Source organism: Alternaria burnsii (assembly GCF_013036055.1).
Source record: "Alternaria burnsii strain CBS107.38 chromosome Unknown 705, whole genome shotgun sequence".
Lineage (NCBI taxonomy): Eukaryota > Fungi > Ascomycota > Dothideomycetes > Pleosporales > Pleosporaceae > Alternaria > Alternaria burnsii.
This window is the reverse complement of record NW_024066107.1, coordinates 2903881-2924423: the sequence shown is the minus strand read 5'-3', so window position 1 is coordinate 2924423 and position 20543 is coordinate 2903881. Positions and strand designations below refer to the sequence as shown.

The following is a 20543-nucleotide window of genomic DNA, read 5'->3' as shown; positions in this document are numbered from 1 at the left end:
TGGCTTGCTCCCCTCGCGGGTGCAGAGGGTGGTCCCTGGGTGCGTTCATTGGCCTGGACATGCTGGGGACGCATGAAGGCGCTCGATTTGTGCACCAGCACTGCAGCGCTCCTGCGTCGAGAGTCATGAGTGGTAGTCACCGCAAAACGCGGGCTGGGAGTCGACATTTATGACCCACTAACTGCAAGAGGCAGAGTTTTCATAGCACATGAGTGGATAGACAGACAGGTAATGAACCATTATTGCAGGTGCGGCCTTCGGATCAAGACGGTCTTGCTGGCTCGCCATTGCTAGAGAGCCCCTTCGCTGCTAGGCCTCGCTAACGGTGTGCGATCGAATACACCCACATCACCGCCTTCTGCTCTCCCCATCCCCATCCTCCCTCACCTCCTCCCCCCGTCTCCCCCATCTCCCGCGTCCTGTCTTCGTCGCAGGCGTTGCTCGTTGCGACACAGTCCCCAAGCCCCAACGGACGTGCGCTTCCAATCTCGGCTGTCCGGCATCCCCAGCCCGCTCACCAGCATCACCCGACGCTTGCTCTGTCTCGCTGGCTTTGCAAACGAGCAGTGCAGCACTCACGGGTAGACTCGTCCGTCTGGCTCTGACACCCAACGCCTCGTCACCTCCGCCACCTGAACACAGGTTGCGTGTGCATTTCCCGGCTCTGGTTCTGGCTTGTACTGTCTAATTGCGCTCCGTTTCAACCTGCTTTTCTTTTGCCGCCTGTCTCCAGGGACCTCGACGCTCCGCGACATCATCAACAACAACGACCTCGCGTCGCCGGATCTATTGACTTAGCCCCGGCCTGCCTGCGCTCCATCACCCTCGAGCTGCACTGCACCTGTCGACGCACACTTTGCTTCCATTCCAGCCCCTTCTCCGCCTTCGCGCAACAAGCACCACCAGCGCGACACTTTGCTACCACGCACCAAACACCTCCCAGGCGACACTTTTCCTTGCATGAGCACATCTTTCTAGAGGGTCCGTAGGCTACTCTAGAGGCGGCGCGAACGAGAAGACTGTACGTCACCAACAAATTCTGCTAGCGATACGGCTCACTACCAGACTCCTTCAACTTCACAACAAGGCATCGCTAACACAACACCAGGAGCCTCGCCAGTCTTCTCTCTGCGGCGGTCCAACACCATCATGCCCTCCTTCTACCCCCGGCATAACATGCCTCGGCTGTCTCCCCAGGAGTTCGTTCCCAGCTACCACTCTGCCTGTGGCGCATCATACCCGCCGCAGCAGCCCGCGTACGCTGGCCCTACGATCCGGCAGCAAGATGATGGTTACGACTTCGCAGACCGCTACGGTCAGCTGGCCATCGCCATGCCACCCATGTACCCGCAGGCCGGCACCTACCTAAGCAGTGCGCCTCCTAGCCTCCCACCCGCGAGCTCGTTCTACGACCCCATGGGCGCAACCACACTGCCACCCATGCGCGCACAGTCTGGTCACTCACTGGCAGAGGCAGCTATGCAACAGCAGCGCGTGCATGAGTACAACCAGCGAATGAACCAGCCGGCTAAGGAAGAGAAGCCTGTCGGCGGTGTGTCGGCGAAACTGGATTATGACATGGACGTCATGACCGACTTCGTCTGCGAGACAGCTCTACGACTCATCACGCCTGGTCGCATGATGCCTTCGTCTTTCCGCAAGTGGGTGCACCAGGTTCTCTGCGCCACGCGCCTGCCCTCGGCCACCATCTTGCTCAGCATGTACTATTTGTCCAGCAGGATGCCCATGCTGGCTCACGAGCCGAAGACCGACACCCACCTGTTCCGTCTCCTCACTATCGCACTAGTGCTCGGTAGCAAGTTTCTCGACGACAACACCTTCATTAACCGTTCGTGGTCCGAGGTCAGTGGTATTCAGGTACACGAGCTGAACGAGCTTGAGCTCGAGTGGCTCGTAGCCATCAAGTTCAGGCTTCACCGCGATCCTACGGAGCAACACGGTTGGACATCATGGTCGGAGCACTGGAAGGATTACCAGAATACTGCTGCTGCGCGTTCTGGTCGTAGCAACAAGCTTAGCCCCATCGACACGTCGGTACAGCGACGCTCACTCAACCCCAACAAGCCGCTCCCTCCTCTACCGATGCAGCAGGCCTACACTCCCCCGTACGACTATGTGCCCAAGTCGGCCCAGTCCGCCTACAACCCTCCGACCTACTCGCAGTACGACCCATGGCGGTCCGCTAGCGAGCACTCTCCTGCGTCAGCACCCACCACGGGCCCGACTACCCCAGAGTACTATGGCACAACGGGAACTTGGGCTCCGGCCGAAGGATACTCGCGTCGCACCATGTTCGGTTTCCCTCCCTTGTCTCAGCCCGCCCCTACGCAAGCGCTCCAGCAACCGTCCAACTACGGTCCACCCGCTTACTCACAGTACACCCCGTCGGCTTGGAACCAGCATGGTCTCAGTTGCGGATGCGCCTACTGTGTGCAGAGGCACCCGCCCTACTACATGGCACCTGGTTACGGGCCCCAGGCTGTTGCTGTCTAATCGTTTGCTCCTCATCGGCCGAGCACCATGGCGACATCGTCCACTTGACGTTCCACGGATACATATTCGATATCCCATTTCAGCGCTTCATATGTTCAAAAGTTACTCTTCCGTTCCGCGAAGTACTATGGCCTACCTGAGCCCACCCAGTTTCGATCACTGGATACATTTGGCTACTTCGATTTCCTCAAGCCTAGACTACCAGACATTGTCAAGGCACAACTGCCTCATTCCTTCCGCTATCTGCAAGCATATTGGTGCGCCTCCGGATCTCACGAAAACGCACAAGGCTTGCGATCATCTTGCATGATAGATTTCACTGGTTCCCTTTTCTTTCTCTTTCCATCACTCTTTCCTTGTTATCACCGGTATCACGTTTTAGACTTTGGTTTGCCCATGGTCTAATAGGAGCATGTCAGCGAAATTGTGGGTTACGGCGTTCCTGCTTTCATTCGGGTGTCATATCGCACCTTTACGATGTTCATTTCTCTAGCGCTACCTCAATGTTTACGGAGGTTGCCCTTTTTCGGTTTACGGATTTCACTTCTCAGGAGTCGGCTTTCGCTTTCAGCATGCGGAGTCACCCCATGCGACCAATCCTTCGGCAGTGACCATGGTCATGTCGCCACTGGAGGGCCGCTTGTTACGTTCACGACTTCTTTCCTGGATCCTCGCCTTCCGCTGTAGTCGGGTTGTAATTAATGGCACAAGATCAGCGATGGGATTTGCTTTATTTCTTTTGGAGCGGCGGAAAAAATACCTCTTGCTTTATCTGGTTCCTGCACCGGCATTGTTTTGGGCAACGGGAGGGAAGATTTGTTTAGTGTATAACTGCGATACAACGAAATATCCTGATATTGGGGATACCACCAGAATGCGAAAAAAAAATCCTAGAAAAGCGATACAGTCGCACAGGAAACGACAAATGAAACTCCACTTCACCTGGTGATCATTGTTCCAGTTCCTCATTTGATAAAGTGATCTGCCCTGCTTGTGAGTAAATACCATTCGATCCGCTTGAGCAGCACTGCGATGATAACCACTGCAGTTACATCATTGTCGCAGCACCGAAGCTGCTGGGTTTGCACGAGTACAGGCTGTTGTTTCAGCTACTTCAGCCCATCTTGAGACAGCCTGGTTCGTTGCCCTCGGTCCCAACGCCATCCGATCCAGCGATCCAGATGCCCTGTCGTCCCGGAGATCCCGTCCCAACAGCAGGCGTCAGATCACTCGATCTCGCATTCTTTCGGACAGGGGCATATTACGCGCAATGTCTTGGACATACAACATACACATTACGTGACAGTCTGTCAAACTGGGCCACAAGGCACGGCCAAGGTCGAGTTGACCATTTTGACTGAAAAGCACAATGGTTTGTTCGTATGTCTTATTTGTATATCTTCTGTGTGGTCACAATGAAGCAGAGATGCTTGGACTATCTAGGTTCGATTGAGGTGATACCTGTTTCCAGTAAACATTTTTTTCCACACATATTGTTGCCGAACATGGCAATTTTATAGATGTCAGAGTTGCACCCATCAGCATTATTCGGTATGATTACCACATCATAGCTGATTGATGTACAAGAGTACCCTGTACGTATTAGGGGTGTTTGTGAAGGCAACACGAGCTTCAACGGTCTAAACCGCTACATCAATGGCGTGGCGTCTTCGAAGCGATACTACTGGCATAGTACCAGTAGCTTGTATAGAGAGAAACCTCCATGACTATCATAAGATGTAGTGCTGTCTCTCTGGGGGCTGACGGGCTTTAGTAGTGCATATTGAACCCAATACACTATCTATTCGTTATTCCTTGGCCGAACAGACGTACTGAGGTATACATCCATATGTTCTTTTCTTTCATATTAGTTGAAGCATATCTGATTCACACTCACATCATGAAAGTAGCCACTTCTGGATGGTATTTTTGTGTGTTGTAATTGCATGATCGTCCTGTGCTTCTATATTATCGCAACTTTCATGCCAATAGCTTATTCGTATGACACCGTATACTTTTCTCGCGCGACAGCATAGCCACTTGTAACCGTTCCATTGTCGTCTCGCCTATCGCATGCCTGTCGGGTCTATCACGCTCTGGTTCTGCGGACTTAAGCGGAAGCCCCGCGCACAATGCGTGCTCTGGGTACCAGTAAGACGGACAAGGCACCACGCCACGTTGATTCGGCCGCGAAATAGTGCGAATTACGATCGCGCGAACCACACGAAAATGCCCAGAGAGGCTCGATAATGTTTGAACCTGGATGGACGCCAAAACGAGTCGGACGAACAGACTGGCCGCTTGTCCGGGTCCGATGTTGCCTTGTGGGCTAGCCATTAGCGAGCATGCGCCATTACCAGATGATGCATCATGGCATCCACGTTAATAGTGGTTATCTCCGTCTGGCGCAACTTTTACCCGAAAGGTATTGTGGCTGTCGCAACTGGCGGTGGACGCGTATGATAATAAACTCGCGCTGCTTGGAGACATCCTGTGTTTGGCCGCTTGAACTGAGTCAGGCGAATATACATATCTAATGTCGCGCCTGTCGCTCTCGTCTCGTGTCATACGCCGATTGTTCAGTGAATCGCGAAGGTACCGGAAACTTGGGAAATACCAGAGCTTCTGGCAAACACCGCACTTTGGTACTACTATCACAATGAGCTCAATAGGTGGTGCGAGCATTGGTATAGGTCTCTATGCTGTGGTAAGCAATCCAGCCCAGATTGCTGCTAAGCCTGAGGAAGCGGATGAAAAGAAGCATCATTTAAAAGGCGGGAAAGGGTTTACGAATCCGTGGGACAGCTATGTTGAAATAAGTCCTTGGGAGCTGCTGGTCAAGGGTATGATATGGTAAGTCCAGTCTTCGGTTTCATCGTATAAGTACTACAATTGCAAGGCTAACACCATCGTAGGCGCAAAATTACAGGTCAAGCCAATAGCCCAGACACATCGCCTCCAACAGTACCAGTCCGCACACCGGAATTTCTTCCCTCACGAAAAACGCCGAAATTACGTGCAACATGGCTTGGTCACGCATGCTATTACATCGAGTTCCCAAGCGGCTTCCGCGTCCTTTTTGATCCTGTCTTCGAAGATTGTTGCGCGCCCATCACTATGAAGAACCTAAAACGCTTCACGCCTCCTCCCTGCGAGATTGAAGATCTGCCAATCGTCGACGCAGTAGTCATAAGCCACAACCACTATGACCATCTCAGCTACCCGACAATTCAGCGCCTACAAAAGAAGTTCCCTGAGGCACATTTCTTCGCACCATTGGGCAACAAGAAGTGGTTTGAGAAGAGCGGAATTACAAAAGTTACAGAGTTGGATTGGTGGGAGAGCAGGGATGTTACATTGGAGGAGTTGTCGCAAAAGGGCAATAAGGCAGGTTCTGTTTCTGTGGGTTCCCACGACATGGGGGGAAATGGTGACATAAAGGCAACGATTGGTGCGCTGCCTTGCCAGCATATCAGTGCAAGGACACCGTTTGACAAGGCCAAGACGCTCTGGGCGAGTTGGAGTGTGGAATCTGGTGGTGCGAAAGTTTACTTTGCTGGGTATGTCTGCTTCAATCCTTGCCTGCTTATAATAACATCTCCGCAGCGACACAGGCTACCGCACAGTGCCTTCCAGCATTCCCGCCACCGAAGATGACTACTCTGCTGCCTACTCTCATCTACCCACATGCCCGGCCTTTTCTCAAATCGGTCAGCATCGCGGCCCCTTCGACCTTGGTCTAATTCCCATTGGCGCATATGAACCTCGCTGGATGTTCAGTAATGTACATGCTAGTCCCAAAGATGCTGTCAATATATTTGCGGACACTAAATGTAAGAGGGCGTTGGGAATGCATTGGGGTACGTGGGTGTTGACCGAAGAAGAGGTCATGGCACCACCGAAGAAATTGCAGGAGGCTTGTGAATGGAAGGGTATAAAGGGGGGCAAAGAAGGCTTCGGAATTTGCGATATTGGTGAAAGCACTGAGTTTGATTCTGGAGATGAAGCAAAGAGGTAAAAACGAAAGAGCTTGATACTGTCGCACTCATGATACCCAAGAACGTAATTCCAAGTGCAAGGAGTTACTGTTAGGTAGGAGAGACCAACATGTAAAGTGGAAGCCTCAGGGCTCTCACTTCATAAATTCGTCATTTCTGCAACTCAAATCGTCACTTGCCAATCGGTGTGCACGACTGTCGTAATGCTTATCATCCATTCATTTACCACATGTTATATGCATGTTCTAGGCCTGTACTCATGATTTCAAGTATCCTGGGTCTTCTGCAAGATGACCTTGATCATCTCATTTCCCAACTTGGTCGCCTCTGGGAACCTCGGCTCAAAGTATTTTTGGATCTCCTCAAACTTCTCCCGATAGCCATCGAAATTACCCAGACTGACACGCGAGCTCCAGTCTCTGGCGGCGAAGGTAAACTCCAAGTCATCGGCGCGGAAAGTGTTGTCATCGATAGCCGTGTCGATGGCCTCTTCGAGTAGCGTGGGGTTGCAGAAGAGGTACTCTGTAATGCCGAGCCACATACGCGATGGCTACATATGTGTTAGTAATCAAAGTTGCAGAACGAATTAAGCGGCAATGAAGGAGGATCATAGACTTACAGGTGTCGAGCAGATCATGTGGTCATAAGGTACTATGCCTAGCTTCCACCAGCAGTCTACCATGGCGAGTAGACTGAGATGGTTGTTCTTGAGCTTCTTCTCTGGGATCGTGCCTAAGGCGAATCGGTCAAGCAAATCGTCTCGCAAAAGCAGCTTCTTGCCATCCTCATTGTCACCAAAGACGGCCTTGCGTGCAGTATGAACACGTTCACGCAGTTCGTCCCGTTGCCCAGCGAGCATAAGCTTGAATAGTTCGGTCACCGACTCGGCATACTGTTTAATCTGCTTTTTCGCATCTGGATTGAGAATTGCAAGACCTGCATAAACATGCCATTTGTTGGAGTAGATGCGGAGGGTGATGTTCATCTTGACGTTCTCGATACCGCCGACATAGCGTGAACTGTCCCATGGAAACTGGTTGTTCGCGAACCATGCACCACCCATGCTGAGGAAGGCGGCATGGGTAACAGCTTGCGTATCCGCCGTGATGCGATCATGCTGCTCGGCAGAGAGATAGACATGCTTCGACCCAAGGCAAGACATGACGTTTTCTACGAATGCGAAGTCGGCGTCTGAAGCCCTGTATTTGATCAGGACCAACGGCTGCCCCTTGGGATCTATACCGGGCCCATGGAGAGAGTGCACCGACACGATGCTAACGTCCTTAGGAAGATGTTTGTCAAAGGCATCCATCTCTGGAGCTTTGCATGAGGTCTGACCACCAACTATGGCGCCAACCTTAGTAGCTGAATGCGGGAATGAGTTAGTGGCAGCATGTATCAATATCAGGAGACGGCGTACAGGGACCGAAAGTCTTGACGACGGCATCGATGTTCTTCGCTTCGACGCTGTAGATGATGAAGTCGCTGCAGCGAGACACGAGATGACCACTTTGCATGATCTCAACTTTGGACTGGCGCAGTCTCAGTATGCGTTCATTCATTACAATATATAAAAGTGCTATCCTACAAAGTCCCGAAACTCTTCTACTAATGTATCGAACTTGTCCGGCAAATCGCAGGCGTGAACCCTTCAGAGACAGCATGTCAGCGTGTTCGATGAGAGTCGATCTGTGAGGCAACTGGTTAGCAAAGTTCGCGCCATAGTAATGAACAATGCGATGTAGTTGTTTGTAGTTCAGAGGTGTATAAAATAAGGTAGCGAGAATTCACATCATGGACAGCAACATGCCCAATTACTGCAAACCAAGACGGCAGCAGTGTGGACATGCGCCGTACTCGAGCCAAATGCACTCACGGTCATCATAACGGGGGAAAGGGTGTGTGGAAGAGTGTGAAGGGCTTACCATTTGCAGAAGGCTCTGGAGCTTCGAGCTATCGGTCGCGCGAATGCACTCACTTCCATCCAGCTGTGCTCAGGCGACGGGCGTACATCTTGCCCATGTCGCCCATGCCTATGATACCGACGCTCTTGCGGTCTTCCATGGTTGTTGTCGTGTCGCACGCTCCTGTGCGTGAGTGAGGTGGAGGATGTCAGCCCATTGCGAAGCGATGGAGAACCTAAAGATCGCTTGCGGCTGCCAAAGAAAAGTTAAGTAGTCGGGCTTGGCACGCTAAGCACGGCGTTTAGTTCCTCCGACACAAGCGAAATTCATCACCCACCAAAAGTTCGACCTCACGATCGCCGCCAGCGTTACGAACCGCCAGTCACGTCAAGAATCCCTCAAATCCGCCAACATGCCTCCCAAGCAGAAGGTCGCCCGCGCTCCCCAGGAGAACATCCAACTCGGACCCCAGGTCCGCGAGGTTTGTGAACAACCAGCATTGGAAGACGAGAGACGATGAACTGACAGCCGCGCAGGGTGAGCTTGTCTTCGGTGTTGCCCGTATCTTCGCTTCCTTCAACGACACCTTCGTCCACATCACCGATCTTTCTGGCCGCGAAACCATTTCCCGTGTCACTGGTGTAAGTGCAGACATCAGGACTGCATACGACGTGCACTAACCAGTACAAAAGGGCATGAAGGTCAAGGCCGACCGTGATGAGAGCTCTCCCTACGCCGCCATGTTGGCAGCCCAGGATGTTGCTGCCCGCTGCAAGGGTAAGACGACCTGGAATCGACAAGCTGGACCAGAAGCTAACATGGCCAGAACTCGGTATCACCGCTCTCCACGTCAAGATCCGAGCCACCGGTGGTAACGGCACCAAGACCCCCGGCCCCGGTGCCCAGTCCGCTCTCCGCGCTCTTGCCCGCGCTGGCATGCGCATTGGACGTATCGAGGACGTTACCCCCACCCCATCCGACTCCACCAGAAGGAAGGGTGGTCGCCGTGGTCGTCGTCTCTGAGCATGTGCGCAAGTTTTTTGCTCAGTGGTGGGATATGGCATGGCATGGTATGCACGATTTATGGTTTAATGACCACAATCAAATAAAGTCGCGGGGAACGGCGAATCGCCTGGTCTCCTTGTTGAACTTGGCTTCTCCTGCGAGATAGTCGAGCGAAATCAACAGAATCCTTTTTAGTTCGAAAAGGTTTCCCGACAATGAAGTGCTTACTGCTGTGTTGCTCAAGAGGTTTATACATTACGATTACGACTGCTTTGGGTATACTGTGACGGATCGTGTTAAATGTCGACGACCTGGATGGGATTGCCCAACTTCCCTGTATTTCCAATTGTTTGGGCTGCATTGACCATGATTGTGTTGGGACTCTGTCCACCCCACACGCGATCCCATAGAAGCTCTCTTATACCACGGTATGCGACTCTAACAATGTTCCACCACAGCTTCGGGTTGAGTAGGCCTCGCGTCCACTTTGACTTTATCGAGAGCCCTCGCACATAGGCATCATGGGCTTTATCCCAGTATACTACAGTTCGCCCAGCTCCCCAGTGCACATGGCCGAAGACATGCAGTGTAGGTTTTACTCGTTTGACCTCAGCAAAAAGGTATTCACAGCCAATTCCTGTCGGTAATGATAAGTCCAGATGAAATCTCGGCGGGGTGTGTGTGATCAGGATGTCGATATCCTCAGGCACAGTTTCTGACCAGGCGTCTCGACCTCGTTCATACTGGAAAGCATGAATGTCCATTGGTCCGCATGCTGGAATTTGTGGTGCGCCATAGATCCGTACCCGCCTCTGGTTTTGTTCCGCTGCGAGTAGGGGTGTCGATGCATCTGTCCGATCACCGTCCCTAGGCTCGACCCTGATCGTGAGGCTCAACCGCCGGTGTTGCAAGTAGTGCACCCTCTTCCAGTTCAGCTTCCCAGTTCTCTGCTCCTCAGATAGCGAAGGTCGGGTCCTTGGGTCCAGAAACGTGTCGTGGTTTCCACTGACGACGACAATCTCTCTATGCGGCAGTGAACTCAGCCAGTCTATTTGTTTCTGTATCTCCGCCACGCTTCCACCATTTGTCATATCCCCGGCATGGATGAGCAGATCGCCTTCTGGTACATCATCCGGTATGTGGTTATGCGTATCGGAAATGCAGACGACCCGAACAGGTGGTTGCTGTAAGGGTTTTGGGGTTGAGCGCAGGTACGCGAGAAGGTGATACGAATGGTAGAGGAGTAGCTTTACGGGGGCCCGGAATAAAAGCGCGACGAAGGGCGTAGGTTCAAAATCTGATTCGGGGCGATACCAAGGATTGAGATACGCGAGAAGCATTGCCAGAGAGCGAGAGGCCCGTTGTCTGTCAGTGGTGAGCAGATGGGTGACAGCATGCGACGCGCTCATCCGACCAGGGTCCATATCCATTGGCTTGCTAGCGTGGCTGTGCGGACCGCGGCTTCCTTCGAGGCACACCCGACTCCCCTACATCGACGTCAGGCCTGTCTCTCGTGGCACCAGACGAACTCAACAGAACACCGCTCAGCCACGATTGCAGCATTTCTCATGCGTAGCAGAACGCCATCGCGATTCTACCTTGACCGGACTCCACTAGCCCAGACTGTTTGATTAGCCTAGGATTTACAGACGGCCTTCAGCTCGAGACCATGGAGGCAGTGTTGGTCACAAATCAGGCTGCGCGCGCCTGCATGGCAACGCACTATTTGCTCATGTAGCCCTAGCGATATAATTGAAGTATCAGCCTTCTTCCTACTCACTCTTGAACTACTACGCACATTCTGTATTTATTTTGCCGCTTTCTATTCTTCCCTACTGAGATCACCCAGGTGTCGTGTTCGAGGGTCTTTTTACACAGAAACCACCTGTCTATCAGGCCAAAACAATGGCTGAGCTAGCGATTGGAGGTGTATCCTTCTTCTTCCAGGTGTTCGCAGGATGCATCCAAGGTCAATACATCTATTTGTTGCACTCAAATGATATCTGACAGATCTCGTTAGGTTACGAACTAATCGCTGATGCTTGTCGTGCCCGTGAAGACTGTCAAGCTCTTCTGCTTAACTTCAAAGTCGAGGAACATCGACTACTCAACTGGGCAAAGCTTGTACAGCTTGACTATCGAGATGACAAGTTAGTTTTGAACCACATGTCGAAAGGCCTAATCATCAACATCATGGAGCAGCAGCAAAAGCTTCTCTTCTCATTCGGCCGACTAGACAACAGATATGAGAGGCTCACTGATCCTCTCCTGGAGGAAGCAGCTGAAGAGTTCGTGCTGCAAAATTCGGACCGGTTGATTGAGAATGATACCAATGGCTCCAGCGAAGGGCCTGTAAAGCCCGTCCGGTTTCCGCCCACCGAAGAGCTGGTCAAGATGTCTCTCAGGTTTGTGCAACAATTCAAGGATGTGCCCAAGAGACTAAGATGGGCGACTTTCGACCAACAAAAGATGGAAAAGCTTATTGCGAAACTGGCCAACTTCAATGACAAGATGCACGAAGCGCTGGACAAGGCTCAGGTTGACCTTCTCCTTGACATGCAGACACGTACCAATGACCAGATAGTCCTGCTGAACAGGACTATGTCGCACATGGTTCAAATCTACCAATCTCAGCAGTTAGAACAGATCAGCTTCCAAAGATCACACTCATTGCTAGAGATGGACAACGCCGATTACGATGGACTAATTGATAGTGGCGCCGTCATAGCTCGCGGTGCTGCACATCAGCCTCTGGCCGCTCTGGCCCAGCAAAACTTCATTCACCTTGCTATTGAAGACTCTCGCGGAGATCTCACTTCAAGCTATGCACGGGAGATTAATATGCCAGATCTCCCGAACGACATCCGCGATACTAAGCTCCAGTATGCAGACGTACGACCTAGGCAGGGCACCCAATTCCCTCAGGAAATTGATGAGGGTGTACGTACGGAAGCATACTACAAAAAAATGCCTGTATGGATCGAATGGAAAACTCCTGACACGTCCGGTCCTATGCAGCAAGATGGTGGAGTTGATGCCAAAATCCATGCTCGTGTCAAGAAACTAGCTGCTTTGCTCAGTAAGCACAACAGGACAGTCAGATTCAGAGCACCCTTCTGCCGCGGCTATTTCATCGACGAAGACGAAGGACGTTTTGGTTTGGTTTTTGAGAAACCTGCATCTGTTCCGATGGATACGGAGCCTACATCTTTACATGCGCTCATTACTACCCCTGAAAACGACATTCCTTCATTGACGGATCGCATCACGCTCATGCGCCTGCTTGTTGAGACAGTCGAACGTCTACATGCAGTTGATTGGCTACATAAGGGTTTGCGATCCGCCAACATTTTACTGTTTCCTAAGAAGGGGGGTAAAGTTCACAACGGCCGGGTCATGGAAGGCGAAATCAATTATGCGGATCCTCTCATCAGTGGCTTTGACTACTCTCGCCCAGCTACTAGCGACGATATGACTGAACGCCCTCTTGACAATCCTGCCGCAGACATCTACCGCCATCCATCTGTACAACACAAAGGAAATCGTGAGGACGCCGGCGGTCGAGAGTCTTACAAGAAATCCTTTGATCTTTACTCGCTCGGTATTGTCTTGTTGGAGATTGCTTACTGGAGGCCCATCGACCAGATTGTCTCTATTGACCTCGAGAACGCCCGACCTAAAGATACCTGGGGTGTTAAGAAGAGATTGTTGGAGAAGGAACCACAACATCTTCGTGGTGTGAAAAGTCACCTAGGCAATACAGTAGAAGGTGTGATTACGGCTTGTCTTCAAGGTCCTGTGGCGTTTGACCTCGATGAAAATGCAGACGAGAAGAGGGAAGTTGTCGCTGCACAGTTACAGAGAGCATTTGGGGAGAAGGTCGTGAAGAAATTGGGGAGCATGAAGGGACTATAGATTTTCGTTTCGTTCTTGGGTCGGATGTCGGCTTATACCTTGATACAGTCCTTCCTTTTCCATACTGCAGCCGCCAACTTAACCATGGCTGTCCTTACCATGATGATTATCTAAGGTTCGTGAGTTTTGTCGAACCTAATTCATTATTGCAATGACATATGTGAATGCGGAACGCTACAGCCCATGCATCCCATCGGCGATGGCAACTTGAAGCTTAATACTAGATGAACCTCATTGGCGGGCTGAATCACAGTATCAGTCTGAGAGTGCAGTAGAAAGGGTCAGGCCTTAGGGGTTGAGTTTGTCATTGTATCGAAGAGGATCCTCCAATATCGCTATTTCGTCCATCGTCAATCATATCTATATCCATGAGCAGTCACCCATGATGCCATCCATCGCTCCTCAACTGGTTATGCAAATATCCCTAAAGTACAGACAGTCTCGAATCGAAGGCGCTTTACATTCCGTGCTTCTTCAGGTACTCGCCGAGCTCAACTACTGAGTTGAAGGCGTTGGGGGTCTGAATGGTGTCGGGGTGGTGGGCGATGATGACGGCTTGGGTGGTCTTGAAGGCGACAACGCCCTCTTTGCCCTGAAGTTGTTGTCAGTATCTGTATGCTATGTTGTGAACTGTGTCTGGTATGTTACCTTCTTTGCCTTGAGCGAGTCATCGCTTGCCTCGATGGTCATGTATTTTACGCCATTGACCTTGACACCCTCCGAGATGACCTTCTTGGGCTCTGACTTGTCGCCGAAAGACCTGGCGATGGCAGCCCTCTCCTCAGCGGACAGCTGTACTCGGTCAGCATCAATGCATCGTGTATGCGCTGCCAGAGCCTCGCATATGGGATGCTTGCAGCATCTGGCGCGTGTCAAACGGACGACGTACCGAGAAGTCGGCGGATGCGGCCCAGGCAGTTGCGCCCTCGACGTCGCAGATGAGGGCCTTGTCGATGTTGCCGGTGCCGACGAGGCTAGATAAGAGCGTTAGATATGGACGGCTACTCGTTGCGAGGCAAAGCGTACCTGGTGTCAACGTATTCTACGTTCAATGTTAGCCACCACCTTTCCAAGTTGGCGTCTCGAGCTGCTTACCTTGCCAGGACATGTTTGCGAGGGGTTGATGTGCGTGCTGTGGAAGCTTGTAGTGATGAGAAAGTGAGGAGGGGTGCGACGAAGTGATGCAGGTACTTTTGACTAAGCAGAGCAAGAGGGTAAATGCGGTGAGGGTGTTCAAGGCTGCGTTGTTGGGCTAAAGTTGCGATTTGATAGTGGGGCTGTTTTGACCCCGCCTCTCGCGATCAAATCTCACAGACGCTATTCACTCCTCCAATTTCAACATGCAAACCTCTGAGCTCCCAATCTAACAACTCATCACGCGTTTTTTTTTTTGCGCCATCATGCAACTGCTTACAGCGTGGGGGTCGATACTGCTCTTGATGCCTAGATGCAAGGGAAGTGAGCGCGCCGCATTTAGCTATGTCCACCGCGATACCCGCCTAGTATCCGCCGCTCTCTGGGGTCGACAACGGATAGCGGGTCAAAGTGCTGGCAATCTAGCAATCTAGCAATCGGTCCAACAGTCCAACAGCGGCAGACGTCGAACGAAAAGTCAGAGTCCTTCACACATCTAATGCGTAGGCTGCCTTTGACCTGTTTGAAGACAATCTTCACATGACATTGCAGCTACGTAACATCGAGCTCCGCGGGGGGTTTGACACGATAGTAGCTGAGAGCTATGCAACATCCAGGTCTTTACATTGCGCTTTGATTCACTCTCCAAGTTCAGCTCTTTTCTTTCCAAAAGCGTCGTCACATGTCCATTGTGCTGACTATTTCTGCTGTTGTTGCGCCGCCGTTCATGGACTTCTTCTGTTCGTCACGTGCTAACGCCAAGACAAGTTTCCAGAAGCTTACAGCTCACTACCCGAAAGTTACGTCGCGTTTGGCGTCCTTGATAGAACAACACCAAATCCAACTAATGAATGCACGTTGACGAGCATAGAGCAAATATAAAACACGGTTATAACTGCGCCACTACCCAAAGCATGCCGTCTCGTTCTCCATCTCCCGCACGCTCACGCACGCGCAGCCCTTCTCGCGACAGGTCGCGTACGAGATCACTCACTCGTCCCCGTTCGGCGCATTCAGTATCATCGCGACGCTCAGTAACACCGCGGTCGCTCATACGTTCCCGTTCAGTCAGTCGATCGCGGTCGCCTAGATCACCGTCACCAAGGCGCAATGGACGAAGAAGCTACACACCGGACAGCAGGTCGCGTTCAAGAGGAAGGAGCTATACCCGTAGTCCAACACCAAGAGATGGGTCGCCAGCACCTAGAAGCGCAAAGGTAAGCAAGTTTATGTTATCAAGTGCAACTTTCGTAGCTTGCTTCTGGTTCAGCCTTCCTCCACCAGCACCTTGCTCATCCTCCAGCAGATCGTAGTAGAAGCCTTGACCAGGAATGTCAAAGAGGATCATGTGCGCGAAATATTTGGCAAGTACGGTACTATCAAAGAACTCAGGATGCCCATGAATCCGACTTGTATGTCTTACCCGGCCTCTTCACAAACGCAGGACTGATTGCCATATAGTCAACATCAATCGCGGAATAGCCTATATCCTCTACGAAGAGATCGACGACGCCGAACGTGCGATCGCGAAGATGCACGACGCACAATTAGACGGAGCGAAAATTCAAGTTTCGATTGTCCTTCCTCGACGTCGCTTCTCACAGACGCCTCCGCCGGCGCGTAGGGGCCCACCACCGCGCGACGACTACGATGGTGGTTACGGACGCGGTGGAAGAGCGCTCAGAGGTGGAGGGCCGCCTGGCGCATACAGACCACCACCTATGGACGGACCATCGCGTTACCGCTCCCCACCGCGCCGAATGTCGCCTGATCGAGGACACTGGGGCAGAGGAAGAGGTGGAGGCGGCCGTGGTGGACGAGGGGGTTATGTAGGACGACCCCGGTCGTACACACGATCTCGCAGTCGATCACCACGGCGAAGCATGTCGCGGTCCTCTTACAGTCGGTCTCCATCCAGAACACCACCAAGACGAAGCGGGGGAGGAGGCTACGGCAGGCGGGACAGTCTGCCAAGGAGAGGAGGCCGTGGAGGCGGAGGAAGGAGAAGTCCCAGTTATAGCTCGTATGGAAGCGACCGTAGTCGGAGTCGGGACCGCAGATGAGAGACGCGAACCTTTGGCTGCTATCTTTGGGGAAGGCCTGGCGATATCTGCATGTTCACGTAGGAGAATACTCTTTTAGCCAGGCTACCGGCAATCAAAAATCGAAGGCCCATTTCCCTAATTGGACTGAGTTCATGCTCCCCATATCGAAAATGCCCCCCACGTGTATACACTTCGCTTCGTCTCTTGATCCATCAAGTCATCTTGAGCTGAAACCCAGCTCCCTTCTCTTCCTCCTCTCGCCCTTTGAAGATGCTGCTAAAGTCCAGGTTGCCCTGCATCCCCCCTGGCGCCTCTCCTCTCTTCGGCGCATTAGGACTCTTCTTCCTCCTCCTCTCCTGTCCTGCCTTACTTGGAAATGTCGGAAACATTTCGGTCGGTTTCGGTTTCGGTTGCTCTTTGAAGTAAGGATGTTCCAAGACATCTTGTGCTGTGGGCCTATGGGCGGGGTTCAAGGATAGCAGTGAAGACAAGAGTTCGATACCGGATGCTGTTAGGAATGGGAACTTTGCCCGGTTGAAGCCTGGGGCATTACGATGGTCGCGTGGTAGTTTCAATGATTTGGAGTTTGGCAGGCGATAAAATTGTGGCCAGGTCTTTTCCGAAGGAAGGCCACAGAGCGAGAAGATGAGGGAAAGCTCATCGACCTCGTTTTTGCCCTGTAATAGTGGTTCTTTGGCAAGTAACTCGCCGAATACACAACCTACGCTCCACATGTCGACTTCGGTCCCGTAATCTCTTGTGCCTAACAAGAGTTCTGGGGCGCGATACCATAGCGTGACGACCAACTGTGTAAGGGGCGCATTCGCAGGTGGGACATATCGCGCCATACCAAAATCAGCGAGCTTGAGCTGTCCGCGGTTATTAAGTAGAATGTTTGATGTTTTCAGATCCCGATGCATTATGAAGTTGTCGTGCAGAAACCTAACCCCAGAAACCAATTGCCGTAGGAGCGTCTTGACTTCACTCGCCATAAAAGGCTCACTCATATCTTCTTGTAGCGTCTTGAGGTCATGCTCGAAGAATCCCATGACTAGGACGCATTCTTGTGGGTCGTCGCCGGATAAAACCTCCAATAGATCGACAATGTTGGTGTGTTTGCAGCGTTGCAGGATCGAGATTTCTCGTAACGCGGTGATTGGGAAGCCATCCTGATTGTAGTCCATTTTGACTTTCTTATGGGCGACTACTGAGCCAGTGGTAATGTCGCGCGCTCTTGATACCCAGCCATATGAGCCTTCTTCGATCTGGTTGAGGGTCTCGAAGTTAGAGATATGTCGGCACGGACCCCATAGTCCACCTTCAAATTGTAAGAGCTTCCTCTCAACTTGCTCCTCTTTTAGCTTCGGGGTTTCCTCATCATCGCTTCCTGTTGATAATCTTCGTCGCTTTGCGGGTCTAGATTCTGCCTCTTGCGCTGCCTGTGCTGCTGCCTCCGCCTCTTGCTGTTTTTGGAGTTTCAGGCGCTTCTTCTCTTCTTTTTCTTTCTTTCGACGCGCTTCTTCGGCCTTGTCTGCTTCCTCATTCGCCCACCGTGATGCCATGGCTCTTTCTGTCTCTCTCTCTCTCTTGTACTCAATGAAACTTTCGCCTATTCTGCTCTAAATTATCCGCTTATTGACGAAGATTTATGCAGATGGCGAATTTCCTCGTTCGGTTTGTACAAAGAGTTGCTTGGTGTACTCTGATGCAGAAGGCGTTGGATCGACGGATAGCACGTGGAAAGCCTTAAGTGATGGTCATAGCTTCGTTCATATTGGCGTTCCGATCTAAACTTTTTGTAGTTCCGAACGCGCCGACGTCATGGAACTTCGGTGACGCATATCGACATGAGGACCAAATCTCTGAATCTACTACGAACGGCGATAAGGTGTGGTGGTTCAGGGCCACGAGCAATTTCGAACCGAACAGCTAAATGCACTTCTCGATGGTCTTCTACTTCTACATCAAATGGCCTGGAGCGGCAGTGGTCGACGCCGCTTGCGAAGACGCTGGCTGAAGCTATCACGGTATGAGCCCATCATCGATTTAAAAAGGCATTGCTAACTTTTACTCCAGACGACGGGCCCAATTTCCGTAGCGGCGTATATGCGGCAATGCCTTACTCACCCCGAAGGCGGTTATTACACGAGACAGACGTCAAGCGGACAGGATCAGTTTGGTACAAAAGGCGACTTTGTGACATCACCAGAGATAAGTCAAGTATTTGGCGAGCTTATTGGTATATGGCTGTATGCGGAGTGGCTGGCTCAAGGAAAGAAAGAAAAGGTGCAGATTATTGAGGTTGGTCCAGGTCGAGGAACGTTAATGGACGATGTTCTGAGGGTAAATACATCCGCAAGAGAAGAGAACATAGAGAACACTGACACAGAGATAGACTATATCGAGCTTCAAGGCCTTTACTAGAAGCATTGAAGCCATTTATCTTGTCGAAGCGTCGCCTTACTTGCAGAAACAACAAGCAAAGTTGCTTTCCGGCACCGAGGATCTGAAGAAGAGCAGCATTGGATTGACTGCGCAATGCAAATATATGCCAGCCTGCAAGATTGAGTGGTGCGAAGACATACGGCTTGTACCAAAAGGTGGGTTCTGAACTTGATTCACCTGGTTGACATGGGGCTGACAACATTTGTAGAGCATACGGCAACCCCTTTTATCCTCGCTCACGAGTTCTTCGACGCACTCCCGATCCATGTCTTCCAAAACATTGCGCAGTCCTCAGTGCCTGCCTCATCGACCATCATCACACCCACTGGTCCCATAAAACCAAAGCATGGAGTAACGACACCCAAGAACACCTGGCATGAGCTGGTAGTATCGCCAACCTCGCCGTATTCCAACTTGAATGCAGCTAGCTCTTCGTCGTCAAATAAAGAAGATGAGAAACTGGACTTTGAACTGACTGTTTCGAAGACACCAACGCCACACTCTTTGTATCTGCCGAAACTGTCTGATCGTTACAAGAAACTGGAGGATACACCCAACGCGATCATTGAGATTTCGCCTGAATCTTTTGCTTACGTATCTGACTTTGCGGTACGGATAGGTGGCGACAATGCGAAGTCTCGCAACGTCTCAGCGTCTCAAAACTATTCAGGGAAAAATGCTGTCGAAGAGGAAAGCTTTGTGAAGACACATCCGTCTGGTGCAGCCTTGATATTGGACTACGGCCCTTTGGATACCATCCCAGCGAACACTCTTAGAGGCATTCGCTCACATACCGCTGTCTCACCTTTTGCGTCACCAGGTCTGGTCGACCTTTCGGCTGATGTAGACTTCCTCGCTCTCGCAGATGCAGCTCTAGATGCCTCTCCTGGGGTTGAGGTCCATGGGCCCGTTGAACAGTCCTTCTTTTTGTCGACAATGGGCATCAAAGAGCGCGCCGATCGCTTACTCAAGGCAGCGAAGGATGAGGATACACGAAGACGCCTTGAAACAGGCTGGAAGCGACTGGTCGACAGAGGGCCGGATGGTATGGGTAAAACCTACAAAGCCATGGCCATTGTGCCGTACAAGAAACAAGGTCCAGTCCGACGCCCGATTGGGTTTGGCGGTGACATCACAGCCTGAATAACAATATAGAGACCCAAAGGTCAGCTTCATTGATCTTCCAAACCAGCCATGGTTGGCACTGAAGACAACTTGCGATGCGAAACTTATAGCCTGAGCCACACTATTTTGCGTGTTACGTCTCTCAAACCAGAGCAAATCCCGTCAAGTAAACTCTCACTTGATGACCCCCATACTTCACTTCTCGCAGTGTTTTCCCGCCATAGATGGTGCTTGATGCCTTCACTGTATATTCCACTTGAGCTACTAAAAACTAGGATGAGTCGTGAGTTGTAACGGTATAGGTGCATGTAAAAGATACACTGACATCTCGTATTCACCACACTCAAATGTCTCGGGTATCTTTGGTCAGCAGTACACATTAGCAAGGCATGAAAACAATGCTATTTATTGCTCAATCTACATCATTAGAGCGCACACTTGCATCAAATTCCTCATTC

General features: G+C 51.4%; 10 protein-coding genes across 10 annotated transcripts; 6 read left to right on the top strand and 4 right to left on the bottom strand.

Moving 5' to 3' along the window:
* Nucleotides 1-1149: 1149 nt before the first annotated feature.
* On the top strand, nucleotides 1150-2514 carry GT037_001032 (uncharacterized protein; the record flags this gene model as incomplete). Its single annotated transcript, XM_038926079.1, has 1 exon — nucleotides 1150-2514. The coding sequence occupies one exon, from the start codon at nucleotides 1150-1152 to the stop codon at nucleotides 2512-2514; it is 1365 nt and encodes a 454-aa protein (XP_038791935.1).
* A 2659-nt stretch (nucleotides 2515-5173) lies between these two features.
* Nucleotides 5174-6532, top strand: GT037_001031 (metallo-hydrolase oxidoreductase; the record flags this gene model as incomplete). Its single annotated transcript, XM_038926078.1, has 3 exons — nucleotides 5174-5367; nucleotides 5430-6074; nucleotides 6121-6532. 3 exons carry the CDS (start codon nucleotides 5174-5176, stop codon nucleotides 6530-6532), a joined length of 1251 nt encoding a protein of 416 aa, XP_038791934.1.
* Nucleotides 6533-6777: 245 nt separating this feature from the next.
* On the bottom strand, nucleotides 6778-8576 carry GT037_001030 (prephenate dehydrogenase; the record flags this gene model as incomplete). The annotated part of the gene is made up of 5 exons (XM_038926077.1): nucleotides 6778-7062; nucleotides 7132-7877; nucleotides 7933-8044; nucleotides 8101-8161; nucleotides 8491-8576. 5 exons carry the CDS (start codon nucleotides 8574-8576, stop codon nucleotides 6778-6780), a joined length of 1290 nt encoding a protein of 429 aa, XP_038791933.1.
* A 252-nt stretch (nucleotides 8577-8828) lies between these two features.
* GT037_001029 (40s ribosomal protein s14) lies at nucleotides 8829-9439 on the top strand (the record flags this gene model as incomplete). Its single annotated transcript, XM_038926076.1, has 4 exons — nucleotides 8829-8897; nucleotides 8953-9057; nucleotides 9109-9193; nucleotides 9243-9439. 4 exons carry the CDS (start codon nucleotides 8829-8831, stop codon nucleotides 9437-9439), a joined length of 456 nt encoding a protein of 151 aa, XP_038791932.1.
* A 278-nt stretch (nucleotides 9440-9717) lies between these two features.
* Nucleotides 9718-10761, bottom strand: GT037_001028 (metallophosphoesterase domain-containing protein 2; the record flags this gene model as incomplete). Its single annotated transcript, XM_038926075.1, has 1 exon — nucleotides 9718-10761. The coding sequence occupies one exon, from the start codon at nucleotides 10759-10761 to the stop codon at nucleotides 9718-9720; it is 1044 nt and encodes a 347-aa protein (XP_038791931.1).
* A 565-nt stretch (nucleotides 10762-11326) lies between these two features.
* GT037_001027 (uncharacterized protein) lies at nucleotides 11327-13336 on the top strand (the record flags this gene model as incomplete). The annotated part of the gene is made up of 2 exons (XM_038926074.1): nucleotides 11327-11390; nucleotides 11442-13336. 2 exons carry the CDS (start codon nucleotides 11327-11329, stop codon nucleotides 13334-13336), a joined length of 1959 nt encoding a protein of 652 aa, XP_038791930.1.
* A 457-nt stretch (nucleotides 13337-13793) lies between these two features.
* On the bottom strand, nucleotides 13794-14444 carry GT037_001026 (profilin allergen; the record flags this gene model as incomplete). Its single annotated transcript, XM_038926073.1, has 5 exons — nucleotides 13794-13928; nucleotides 13985-14128; nucleotides 14226-14310; nucleotides 14363-14378; nucleotides 14432-14444. 5 exons carry the CDS (start codon nucleotides 14442-14444, stop codon nucleotides 13794-13796), a joined length of 393 nt encoding a protein of 130 aa, XP_038791929.1.
* A 1136-nt stretch (nucleotides 14445-15580) lies between these two features.
* Nucleotides 15581-16490, top strand: GT037_001025 (uncharacterized protein; the record flags this gene model as incomplete). Its single annotated transcript, XM_038926072.1, has 4 exons — nucleotides 15581-15687; nucleotides 15755-15882; nucleotides 15932-16299; nucleotides 16374-16490. 4 exons carry the CDS (start codon nucleotides 15581-15583, stop codon nucleotides 16488-16490), a joined length of 720 nt encoding a protein of 239 aa, XP_038791928.1.
* Nucleotides 16491-16727: 237 nt separating this feature from the next.
* On the bottom strand, nucleotides 16728-18077 carry GT037_001024 (pkinase-domain-containing protein; the record flags this gene model as incomplete). The annotated part of the gene is made up of 1 exon (XM_038926071.1): nucleotides 16728-18077. The coding sequence occupies one exon, from the start codon at nucleotides 18075-18077 to the stop codon at nucleotides 16728-16730; it is 1350 nt and encodes a 449-aa protein (XP_038791927.1).
* Nucleotides 18078-18362: 285 nt separating this feature from the next.
* GT037_001023 (uncharacterized protein) lies at nucleotides 18363-20103 on the top strand (the record flags this gene model as incomplete). Its single annotated transcript, XM_038926070.1, has 4 exons — nucleotides 18363-18542; nucleotides 18592-18858; nucleotides 18911-19115; nucleotides 19169-20103. 4 exons carry the CDS (start codon nucleotides 18363-18365, stop codon nucleotides 20101-20103), a joined length of 1587 nt encoding a protein of 528 aa, XP_038791926.1.
* Between the last annotated feature and the right edge of the window lie 440 nt (nucleotides 20104-20543).